Source organism: Thunnus maccoyii, chromosome 17 (assembly GCF_910596095.1).
Source record: "Thunnus maccoyii chromosome 17, fThuMac1.1, whole genome shotgun sequence".
Lineage (NCBI taxonomy): Eukaryota > Metazoa > Chordata > Actinopteri > Scombriformes > Scombridae > Thunnus > Thunnus maccoyii.
Window position 1 is genome coordinate 10,140,371 of NC_056549.1, and position 13,051 is coordinate 10,153,421.

Below are 13,051 nucleotides of genomic sequence, written 5' to 3' on the forward strand. Positions count from 1 at the left end.
ATATAAACAAAGGGAAACTTTAATGAGAACTTGTCTGAAACTTGGTGTTTCTTGGCAAAACTGTCTGAGGATTTTATCAGTTAGGAATCCATGGAGCCTTTCTACTGTGCAATAATTTCTGTATTTATTGGATTTTTGTAATGATATTTGGCATGTGCAGGTACATCTTTGTGGGATTTCATATGGAGTTAGTTTTGAAATGTGCTAAAAACTTTTTTTTTTTTTTTTCTAAAATGCGATAACTGGAAAGCAGTCACCCTTAACACAAATTTAGTTTTTTCCTTTAAGGAAGCTTATTATCATGTGAGAGTAAAATTGTGTGAAGCCGTTAGCTTTTAAAAGTAACGATAATTGTTTTCTATATTAACTGCAGCAGCGGACTACAATCCATTCCCTCATGCAGGCCTAAAGCACTGAATGTCAGCCTGACAATAAAACACCGTGCTGGATTTTAAAAATCCAACATTATCTTAAAGACCTGATAAGTTACTTTTAATTTATTCAGGGAATTTGTCCTTTTACATATTGGCATGTGGATAATTTCAAAAGGCAGTTACTGCATTGCTGTCCTCGCTTCAGTCAGGACATAAATAAAGGTTGCACTTATTGGAGGTAGCCTACCCTTAACTGATGCTCAGTACATTCCCGATGTAGGATTAAACCCCCATATTTAATATGTTGAATAAGTTAAGACTACTTGTGATTAATGTGAGAAGGAGAACAGTCCTGTTTATGGTTTGTAAATATATTCTTTTTTTATATGTGTTAAAGTAGCCCCGACTGTACGTGAAAGATGGCCTAAACCTAAACAATCAAAAGACCAGCTGCTTGCATCATCCACAGTATATGCTACAGTAAATGTAACTACCATACATTATTGCTTTATCAGACCCACTTGATTATCACCCCCACTCCCCCACCCCATGTGTGCTTACTCAAAGACAATTTGTTAAACTAAAGCTACTTCAACAATTGTAACACTTTCTGAATCAATCTTTATCTTCCTCTCGTATCTGGCGTAGCAGCTCTCTGTGACCCAGGTTGACTTGCTGTGCCCCCTTAGGAGCCACAAAATGGTATCAAATGAAATTCATATCAATATGTGTTAGCGTGTGTGTTCTTCCCTCTGCAGTGTGCTCTAAGCCTCTCTCCGACGGCGTCTTTTCACAGTTCACTAGCTCAGATTCATGCATTAGAGCGGCTTTTAAAAGGAAGCCTGTTCATTCGCCTCACAAAGTGATATGGGTTTAACTCCCAGTAACAGATTTTGAGACAGTGTGCATGTTCGTGACTTTTGGGGATTATGGCTTTTATTTTCTGCATCGTTCATCCTGAAATGAATCTGGAATAAAAAAGAAAAGCTATATGAGTTATGATAATTTTGAGCACAGCTGCACTGGGGGATGGCCGGGCGACCTTGAGTAGGGGCTATTCTTATAGTAAAAATGAAAGATTGGAACTGAGAAATGAAGAAGTGTGAGAAAGAAATGGAGGGAGAGAGAGCAAGACCTTGACCATGGAGAAGAGTCATTCAAATGAAATTGGAAGCATATGAAATGTGTGAGTGTGTTTTTTTTTTTTGTACCCAAATGCACATCTACTGGCCACATCTTATAACAGACCATCAGAGTGAGACAGAGCAAGCGTGAGAGGGAGGGAGACAGCAAAAGCCACATGAAAGTAGATTGAGACTACATCTTTCATTTCAGTACTGCAATTCTCAATCGTCAAAATCATCTTCACTTGAAACTTTGACCTGATTTTTTGGCCTATTGTCAGGTTTTGTCTGCGCCATTTTGTTTTGATAGGAAAAAGAATATACTGTACCTTCAATGCAAATTCCTCTCTTTGTGATTTTATACGGGAAATGATGTTGAGGTCAGCAGCTCTCCGTATGCTATTTAGATACAGCCTAGTTCAATATATTTTGGTGAATTGCCACCCAGTAGCACAACAGGTTGTGAAATAATCACAAAATTTAATCTATAGATTTGTGTACATGGACACGAATTTTCCATTTTTTCCTGCGCGACTTTCAATCTAATGTATTTCGAATCGAACTAGCCTATCTTTCGTGCTTGCACCACATTTTTTTTTCTCAGTTGGGACTCAGTAGTACGACACACTCCAGTACGACCCATTGAAGTGTTTTCTAATTTGGCGCCTCTATCGGCAGTAATCGGCAGCACAACATAATTTGTCTGTGCTTTCCAAAACCGTTACAAATCACAAATCACTTAAATAATTATGTTTTATGGTGTGACAACACTGTGGTTAAGGTCTGGTTAGGTTCACTACCTAACCACTGGGTTAGGGTTAGGGAAAGAGCCTGGTTTGGGTTAAAATGATCACTTGAAACGCGGTGTGGGTTTAAGTTACTACTAGCAACCTTCGTTGTCATGGCAGTAAACAGTTAACACCACGACAAATGTAGTTATGTTTCTATGTTTTTTGGAAATGGGAGGGGTGCCCTGCAGCAAAGTCCACTGAAGTCCACTTTTTGCAAGTTAAGATCTATCCATCCACCTAACATAGAAATGTGTCACCTTATACAGACGTCATCTGAACTGCGCCACTTGACAGGCTCTTTGAAAGTCGTGCTGAGTGTCATGAAAAAATGGAAAATTCATTTCCATGTACATGAATCTATAGATTAAATTTTCTGACTATTTCACGAACTGCTGTGATACCGGGCTGCAACCCCGAAAAGTAAGATTGGCTGAAAAGCTATGTTCAACTTTCTTACACACGTTGATGCATGCGTGCAACATCAAGATCCTGTTATATATGCACAGTGTGTTCATTTCAGGAGAACTCAGATTTAGGCCAAAATGAGCCATACAACTATGAAATATATCACATTTAAATGATGAACAGTGAAACCCTGACAGAGATCCAAATCACACATGGACATTCAGTCTTACAATATGTTTACAGTGTTGAAGTATGCCATAAATGAAATACTCTGTGTAAGTGTTTAAAATGATATTAAAGTATTGTTTTCTCAAATGTTTTTGAATGCCATAGCAGTTTTGTATGATTATCCTGGTGGAGGGATTTTATCTTCATGAATATGTTTCTGTATGATTACTTGTTCACTGTATGGGAAGAGAATTTTTTAAATGTAATATTACAGAATCATGCCAGGTTATTATTTTTTCTAACAAGAGTGGTGCCATTATGAGTATCTGTCTATTCTTTTGTGTGTATGTTATATTTTATTTTTTAAATTTTTTGAATGCCGTTTCCTGTTGTTGGTTTGGTTAAGCTATCCAAGCTATCCAAGTGGATGTAAAACAAAATGAGAAAAAAAAAAAAATTTGAAGAATGGGATGATCCTAAAGGAGGAACCTTCGGCAGGGGAATACAATGGTCTGTGCGGGAAGGCTTTTCCAAATCAATCTTATGAGACATTCATGGACATCATGTTTATTGCTGTTTTTTCCTCATGGTTGGTTGAAGGTCTTGTGATGGCACTTACAACTGTAATTTTAAAATACATTTTCATATTTCACTTTTCACAACTTTCACTTTCGCTCTTTGTACAAAACAGTTTCCTTGTTCTTTTTGGGGGGAGTGCATCATTGTGAAAAAAGTGATTTCAGAACAGTACACATCTGCTGTTTTGAGCATATATGTATTTTTGTAATGTGTTGAAAAATCAATACAAGAAAGCCAACACTTCAATAAATGTTGCAATTGCTCTATGATTGAAGCAACCTTTCATTATGATTATTTCATCTTCTTTGCTGCACATTATTGCACCACAAATAGCAATTATACATGTTTTACACACTATGCATATTACTATAGGAGCCATTAATAGTTTTAGTGATCAGCAATAATCCTACAATTTAAGCCTAGTGTTGCTATACCAACAAGCTAGCCAATTCCTTTCCTTTTAATATACCACATCTATAAAAAACAGAAAAATATATTTGATCAATTTCTAAAGGGGATGAAGGGAAAATTACAGTATTATTTTAGCCAACATGATCTGGAAACAAGGCTATATACTGTAGCTACATCCCACACAAATGATTCATGCATTTTTAAGCTATCAATAAAGTTACAAACAAACCACCAGAAACCGCTGCTAATAATTTAGTATGACCTCTAATCTGATGTTAGCTTCAGGGCCTGAAACCTAAAAACCTAATTTTTTATGCAAAATGCCAAACAACAGAGGCTGACCCACGATGTAGACTTAAAAAGATATGTGCAAAAACTATTCAAAGCATACGACATATAATGTATTTGCCTATTTTCTATTTTGTATATATCAAAACAATGACTCACCTCCTAAAATCATGTCTGAGCACCTCTGTAATGAATATCGGTGGAATTTTTGGCCTTAGAGCAAAGAAAGCCAGGTTGTTCATGTTGACTCATTTAGAACAATTCAATGATTTATCCTGCATCCATGACTTTTTTTTTTTTCAAAGTTTATAATACTGGACACAAAATATTTCAAGATACTACATTTACATTGGTGATGTCTTGTGTCACATTACTGAAGGCACTAAGCATTTTTTTTGCTTTGCCAATTTAACATTAATATTTTGCTGCTTCACAGTTTTGTTTACTGATGTTGCAGAAAATATTTCACTACATTATATTTAAAACATTATACCTTTATGCTGAATTAATCATCAGCCACATTTTCAAATTTTTCATAGATATAAGCCAGATAACATGACACCTGTGAAATCAAACACACAATTAAAGCTGCTTCTTCTTAGTTTTTTTTTTTTAAAGATTATTTGTTTTGGCATTTTTGCCTTTATTGGACAGTGGGCAGCAAAGAGGCAGAAAGTAAACAAAGGGTGAGAGAGAGAGATGGGTATGACATGCAACAAGGGTCTCTAGCTGGAATCAAGCCAGGGGTGTTGCAGTTATATGGCATGTGCAGTAACCATTCGCCTGCTGGGGTGCTCCCCTTCTTAGTTTTTTCAATCGTTAGAGGGAATGTAAACTGCAGTGGATGTTGTCTGGCTCTAGTCTGCTGTCTAAGGATATCTGAGATGATGTTTTTATGGTTGAAATTTAAGATATACCTATCACACTGTCACTGAGGAATCTTTCTTGCTCGCAGTTATTTGGCCAAACGTTCTTTTGGGCAAGACAAGACACAGACAAATTGTAGTTACTGAATCTTTATAAGAAACTGACAAATAATATTTCACATTGTGTTGCTGTACCAGTAAACTGATGAAGCTCCTTACCGAATTTAACTTCAGAGAAGACTGCTAGTGCACTTCCTTGCTCAAAAAAAAAAAACAACAACACAACTGTGAACGTGAGTCACAGGCTTTATTTCGGAAGGTAGCTGTTGACAGTTTCATGCTTCATAAATGAGTACTGGCAGGAGTAAGGGGACCCATCAGGTATTTCTTGATATCAGGCCAACTACAGTCAAGCCCATCCTCGCTTAAGCCTCCAGGCCATTGGATATCATAACAGAAATAAGGCACATACAGAAAATATGTGTGAGTGTGTGCTTACTCAAGCTCTAGAAGAGAGACACAACAATAGCGTGGAGATAGAGGAATAAAGAAAGGAAAGAAGGCATGTGCAGGGCGGGTTTGTGTGAGAACACAACAGGAGGAATTCACAATGCTCGCCAGCTCTCGCCACACACAACGACCAATGAAGTGTCTCAGTGTCTCAGTATTATACATGATTCAATGTAAAAATATGCTACGTCAAAATGTTCTAAAAATAATCAAACAAGCAGCTACAAATTGCTTACACACATGATGTTTGGAGGGTTTGGTGTTTGCAGGAAGGATCTGATTGTGACTTTCCAAAATGTGTCTCTGTGTGTTTGTGCCTGAAGGCTGACATCTGGGTACCATGTTGATGATTCTGGTCTTCTGGTCAGCATAAATGTGCATGCTGAGAAGATGTCACATTCCCACAGCTCTTATCCTAGCAATGGCATTACTGTTGACACAACAATTGGACTAGCATGACTTTCTGCAGATTGTTAGTGGCTGCAGATGTTTTTAATGATTAGAAAAAGGTAAAAAAAAAAAAAAAAAAATTAAAGCATAATATCATATGCTCTTCTCTACTCAGTTTATTTCTTGCTTTGCATTTATCTATTTAAAATACATGCAAGATGCAATTTGTATGGCATTGCACATATTTTTCTTATCAAACTGACATGTTGGAAAATAAAGTTGTGTATTTGTCTTGCAAAATTGCAAATCATATTACAACCTCAAACATCTTATTATACAACTTATTTTGGCAGAATTATTCTCATACGGAACTGTCTATTTCTTTTAAAGGCTACTATCCATATAATCAGAGGCCACACAAATGTGTGCTCACAGACCCATTCCGGCCACTTCTCCGCCACGAGCCCATCTCGCGAAGTTCACATGTGACATGAGGTTAAAAGACTCTCTTTTAAACTTGTTTAGGAGAAGGCCCCCCTCTGTGTGTGCTCTATGTGCCCAGCATCGTGGGAGAAAAGTGGCCTGGAGCGCCAGTGGTGAGGAGGTGCCGTATCCTCGTCACCAGAAAGCACTGGGCAGAGGCCCTGTAGTCACAGACAGAGAGTCGCGGAGAGGGAGATGGGAAATCATGCTTTGGAGTAAAACCACGTCCTCGGGGAACAGGGTGTCAGCAGGGATTGCGGTTCACATCCTGGGCCACACAGAACCACACTGCCACCGCAGAGACCCTACTTTCCACTGGATCACAGGGCTCAGGCCCCACTGGCCTCTCTGTAGATATCCAGTTACTAATCTACCGGCCCTGACCAGTATCCAGTCAAATGACGCTGCCCGCCCAACAAGCAGACTGGGCTTCGCCCTGCGACACAGCAACCAGAGTAAATCCGGCACAGCTGGCTGCTCTTGGGAACAGGGGGAAAAAATGGGTGGAAAGTGGCAGGGAAGTAGGGGAAGGGTGGAGGGAGGAGAGGATGGAGGGAGAGCAATTTGGAAGGGTGGTCAGGAGACAGAGAGCATTGTGGTCGAGCGTGGTCACTCAACAGCTGTGGCTTGGGAAGATTCTCTCTTCTGGGAGAATCTGACCCAGAGGAACAAAGGCTTTGTGGTCATGTCGAGCGTGTAACTAAAGGACAGGAAATGCAGACTTTTTCAGAGGGAGGAAAAACACTGAAGCCACTCAGTGGGAGGTTTTGGTCGTTTACGGCGCAACCATGTCGTCGAGCATCAAAACGGCACACATCTCGAAACAGAAATGACAACTTTCCGTTGCCATAATTGCCTCCCTTATATTCAGACAATTTTTTAAGTATAGGAATCCAATGTTTGACAATTAGACATTAGAACATCCTTTATTTTTTTGAGCCCGATAACATAGAAGAGTGAGCAGGACTGGGGAGACACCTTATGTGATTCCATTTAACACTGATTTGCCTTCAGTTGATCCTGTTTTTATTGCTAAAACAACTCAGTGGGTCGTGACTGCACAAGTCCTCCAAAACACTGGCCGTCACCTCGCCATGGAGACACAGTCAAGCAAAACGTTTATTTATCTTTGCGCTCCAGCCACACCCTCACTGTCTGCATATTTAAGTCTCCTTCTCTTTTCTTCCAGTCTCTTCATCACTTGCTCTGACTGTCATAACCTCACTTGTATCTATTTCCATTTCTCTGTCCTTTGTTCTCTGTTTCCTCTCCCTCCCCCACTCTCACTAGATTGATTCCTTCCAGATAAACTTTCTCTCCTCATAGCTGCTTCTCCCACCCCCTCTCCTTCTCTCCTGCTCCTCCCCTCTCTCATTTTCATAGACAAACTCTCTTTTTCTCTCTTTCTCCCATACCCTGGGTCCCACTGTCAGTGTAATTCCATTGGTGTCAGACCTCCCAGGTGGGCCCAGACACAGGTAGATAGCTACCGCGGTGGGGAAGCTTCTCTGCTGTCGGCTTCCTGACGCCCGACCTGCCCCCCCCCACCCCCCCCTTGCACACACACACACACTCACACACACATACACACCTTGCCACAGGGGGGTCAGTGTCATTGTCGACATTGGACACATGCTCGTCGTGGTGCAATATTAAATCTTCTCATTTGATTTGGACTGTAATTATGTCGTAAAAACAAACTGGCTGTGAAGCCGTGGCCCGCCAGTGTGATCTACTTTCATCAAGTGCAGACTGGCTTAATTATAGAGTGCGCCATACACCCATCTTTCACTGGGCAGCTTTTCCTGCTGCTTCTTGAAGCCATCACATTCTTTTATTGTGCGTTAATCACAAGGCAATTGGGCCGTTTGCAATGGCTGGGGGTAGATTTTAACACTGGTCTGTACACATCCTACATATTCTGGAAAAAAAAAAAGTCAAGAGTTAAGCAGTTGTACATGGTAATGGAATCTGATGCCTCCTCTATTTCTGCGGTGTACTTAATGATATGGTTTTCATACCACAAAGGTATTCAAATGTGAGGAATCTCTGCTGAGAATAAAGGATTTACTGTTCTTTGTGCACTTCAAATTGAAGTGTGTGAGGTTAGACAGATAAATGAGTAAATTTGACAATAAATGACCAAATCTCATCAAAAGAAATCATATTGATGTGAACAACTGTAAATAAAACTTGGATCTTTTCCTCATGGGATTTTATTTCTGTGTCATTATCTTAAGAGGGAACCATAAAACAGTTAAAGGAATAACATTCGAGTATGAAGATCTATGAATTTTATGAGCAAATTATTTCCTCATATTGCCGCAGCTTTTATCTGCTTTTTACAGCCAGACATCTGAAATACATGTTTGTTTAGGCCTATATTTGCCACATGGCTAAGTCAAACCAGATTCCACCTTCACATCAACTCGCACAGGAGGACGCCAGATGCCAAATCACAACATATGGCAATATGTATATTCATTTTTTTTCTATACTTCATGCAATATGTTTTGGAGCGCTGCTTCAAATCACTGAAACGATTAAATGATTTGCAAGCTCTAATACATGTAATATCTCAAACTGATCATCCTTTTATACTATTCATTAAAATTGTGAATGATTATTAAAATAATAAAAAACATCACTGAGAAGACACAAATCAAATGATAACCGTTAAAAATCAAAATAAAAAACAGGCCACAGCTATGATTTTGATGGCGATGCTCAGTGGCTGCCAGCAAGCGAAGACAACAAGGTTTATGCCAAAGATAAGTGTGTGAGGGAGGGGTAGAGGATGGAGCTGTCTGGGGACTGACCCCTTTATGTCTTAATAGTTGAGCTGGAAAAGAGGGGAGACTATGAAAGCTGAAGGGTCACAGAGGGAGAACTCCCTCGTTTTTTGTCCCTCTCCACTAGTCTTTTATGATGGGTTCATCTGTGTTGTGACAGGTGTGTGAAGTGGGCACCTTACTGGAGGTAATTGCCATTTCTCTCCTGTGGGTCATTGTTTGTCCCTATGCCTGAAAAGACCATTAGAAAAGAGGATTTTAGGTTGTTAAAGTGGCAGAGTAAGATATGAGGACACACAGAAAACTGAGTAATTCTCTTGCTCTCTCAATTGTAAATTATATTTTTATAAAAATCCAAATGATAAAATATTTAAAAATATTCAGAAAACCTGAGCAGAACCATTAACATTATGTTTTGCTGTACATAAGCACAGACAGTAAACACACCCTGCTGATGCTGCTGTTCTTTAGCTTAAACAGACTGCTGTGGCTTCACTACAGAAACCATTATGGTGCCACTGAGGAGAGTCATAAAGGTGATTAACAGCTGCTTCTAATTAAAGATCAATGGAGAGTCTTTCTGAGGTGATTTGTTATATGAATTAGGATGCCCACTGTCCATTAATGACATCAGGCAATGTCACTGTAACAGATTGGGTATTGATTCCAATGTTTGAGCCACAGCTCAAACCAAACTATAGATCACGACTCCCCGAGATGTTGGGATTAGTTTATGAATGCGCCTTTATTCACAGCATGGTAAAAAGTCAGACAGCCCTTAACAGCCCTCACCCTAATCCACCAGATGTGTTTGAGAATGTATGGCTTTTATTTAATGTATAAATTGCATCAGAAGATGGATAAGTGGCATACATCTTTCTAATGCTGCTGGAATTGAGGTAGTTGGGTATGAAAACCTGAAGTGCTTTGCTCTCACATCCTGGTTCGGTAATCAGACATCATTACAGATCAGCAATGCATCACAGTAGGTATCAGAGGCGTGAAAGAACTAAGTTATAGAGCTGATTTTATATGACCATTACTCTAAACACCTACTGTAGGTAATTTTATGCATTTTGAGTTTTAAGGTTCTGTATTAAGTACAAATGGAATTCAGACCTTTTACAGATTTGTATTTGTCATAGCAGGAAAAGCACAGGTTATATACAAGTAATATTCTATATATTTTGACCAGAACCTTGGAGCTGGCAGTCTGACAATGCAGCCATTTTATTAGTCTGTTGTGAGACATGTATTAGAATTTCATAGGTTTAAATGAATCACAAAACCTTTACATGAGTAGGCAAGAACTCCTTTGGTCATATTGCATTTTAATTTCATGTTAAGGGGCAGAGCATAACACTGAGATTGCAGGGGCAGCTGTGGCTAGAGTAGGTTTGTCCATTAATGTTGGCTTGATCTCGCCGTCCACATGTTTGTCCTTGGGTGAGACACTGAACCCAAGTTGCTCCTGATGGTCAGGCTAGCACCTTTCCAGTGTGACAATTGTAAAGTGCTACATAAGGCAGCCATTTGAGATTTTCCTGGCAACCCCTCATGATCAGGTCAGAACATGTAATCTTGCATGAGGGCTAATGGCAAACATTTCTCCCCATACAGACCCCCTTCAGTACAAGTAGAAGGTTTGAAGTCTTAGTCCTTAATTTGGGCAACAAATACCCTTTGCTGCTACCTTGAGAGACTGACAGATAAGTGGCCAGGTAGGTCACATTTAACTAGTCACTTTAGTCTCGTTTATGCCACTATTGGCTGGGCAACCTTATAAACAATCAAGGCAAACATAAGATTTCCACAGATCTTTATTGAATTCAGAAGACTTCTCTGCAGGGATTCATGCTTTAATGTCGAACCTGAAAGACAGGAAATCAGCATTAAAGGAAGTTCTCAAATTCTGCAAGATAATCTGGTTAAACAAGACAGTACCTTGTGCGCGTGTTGTATCCAGCTCCTGGGCTACTCAGATGTGGTTGCACAAACCGACGTGGCTGTGTAGGTTGGCTGGGCTGCTTCATGACTTGAGGGGCTGCAGGTTCAGTTGGGAAGATCTTGACCTGCTGAGTACTGGGGCTGGAGGGGTAGTGGTACTTTATGTAGTGAGCGTCTTGCCAGTGGTCCCTCCCCTGCTCAAAGCTGCTGCTGTAGTGAGTGACTGTGCCCGGAGGATACTGGCCCGTCAAGAACATGTAGTCATAATGAGGATACCCAACCAAACCTCTGCCTAGACCTGATGGCTGAGGTTCACTAGTGAAGCCTTGTTCAGCTGAAACTTGGACACCAGGAGGTGGTGGCTGGAAGCCTGTGTCTTCTGTCTCAGATTCAAAGTTGCCATGCTCATAGATGTTCTCCATATGGGAAAGTTCACCTGCCTGGAACACTGGAGGAGGAGGGCCAGGTGGGCTCACATTGCTAGGGCCAAGTGGGGCAGGGGCCGGTTTTCTGGAGACAAAGCTGCTGGCTTCAGGTCTTTCAGAAGCTTCCTCACCAGAGAAAGGATGAGGAGGAGCAACTACCCAGGCAATGTCTAGGAGCAGATTTTACAAGGATTTAATATCAGTAACAAGTTTAACTGAAGGACTCTTACTAGTAAGGCACATTTGCTAAGATATTTCAGATAGGGTCATTGCACTGCCCACAAATTAAACTGTTCAGACCTTACAAGGCACCAAAAGTTGAAGTTAACCATTTACTCTTAAGGAAAGCCATACTACACCGGTTACCTTTAGGAGCAGGCTGGAAAGAACTTGGCTGTGCTAAGCCTGCAGGGAAGCTGCTAACAGATCCTGATGGAGCAGGTTGAGCAAAAGAGTTAGAGCTGTATGAAGCTGTTGGTTGATTCGGAACACTGGGTTGATAGTAATTAGGCCCACTGCCTGGAGCAGTTCCAGGGTGAGCTGGAGCCACAGCAGTTTCAGAGGCAACCTCAAAACCAGGAGCTGCAGGTGCAAAAGCATTAGAAGATGGTACTTCCCAGTAAGAGCCAGTAGAAGCAGAACCAGGGTTTGCACCGTAGTTACCGCTATAGGAGGCGCTGGAATCAAAACCTCCTCCTGTAACAGGGAGATAAGAGATACATTTTTAGATAGATAAAGAAAAAAAATTAACCTCTTTAGACATGTAAAAAGTAGTACTTTACTTTTCTTAGTAGGGTAGCTGTAACTTGCACCAGTCAGCAGAACAAGGAGCAAAGCCCTATTTGGAAAAAGACAAAAATGTAACTTCAACTACTACTGAGCAGAAAACAGGCAAACCATAACAAAGAACCTGTTGCTTACCCTGAAGAGACCAAAACAGCCATCATGGTGAATGAACAGCTCTTGTGCTACTAGGACCCTGTGAAGGGTTTATAAACGCCGCAAGTGACCTGCCCTGACCAATCAGAACATAATGAACTAACGATACACGGCTGCTGACAGATTAATCCTAATGACGGTGAATCTCCCAATTTGAAACTTCAAGAGTGAGCAAATCAAAGCTGTCCTAGTTGTCTCCTTTCTTGCAGATGCTGAATGTTTTACAAAGTGCTAAACTAGTTGTGTTACATTACAGATATTGTGAGTTTTATTTTCAGCAACATTAAATTCCCCTGCTTTGTGTTTTTTGTTTGTATGCATTATTTGTAGTTTTTTTTCTTTTTCTCTCTCTCTTTCTATGGCCAAATAAGATCATAACAAATATTTTCAGCCTTTTAGACTGTTAATAAATGATTTGATATTCATCACATGGTCAGACCTGTCTATCATACAGTTCTTGTAGCACATCTTGGAGCACATCATTTTAATCTTAAATCTCTTAGTGCACATTTTGATTAATTGTTAATTGTCTGCTTATTTGCAGATATCAAACGGGAAA

The 13,051-nt window shown here is 40.2% G+C and overlaps 1 protein-coding gene across 1 annotated transcript; it reads right to left on the reverse strand.

The window, feature by feature from the left end:
* Window positions 1–10,983: 10,983 nt before the first annotated feature.
* Window positions 10,984–12,529, reverse strand: LOC121881841 (transcription initiation factor TFIID subunit 4-like). The gene is made up of 5 exons (XM_042389582.1): window positions 12,475–12,529; window positions 12,336–12,391; window positions 11,920–12,249; window positions 11,126–11,723; window positions 10,984–11,052 (listed from the first exon to the last, which is right to left on the reverse strand). The coding sequence occupies exons 1-5, from the start codon at window positions 12,498–12,500 to the stop codon at window positions 11,034–11,036; spliced, it is 1,029 nt and encodes a 342-aa protein (XP_042245516.1). The 5' UTR covers window positions 12,501–12,529; the 3' UTR covers window positions 10,984–11,033.
* Between the last annotated feature and the right edge of the window lie 522 nt (window positions 12,530–13,051).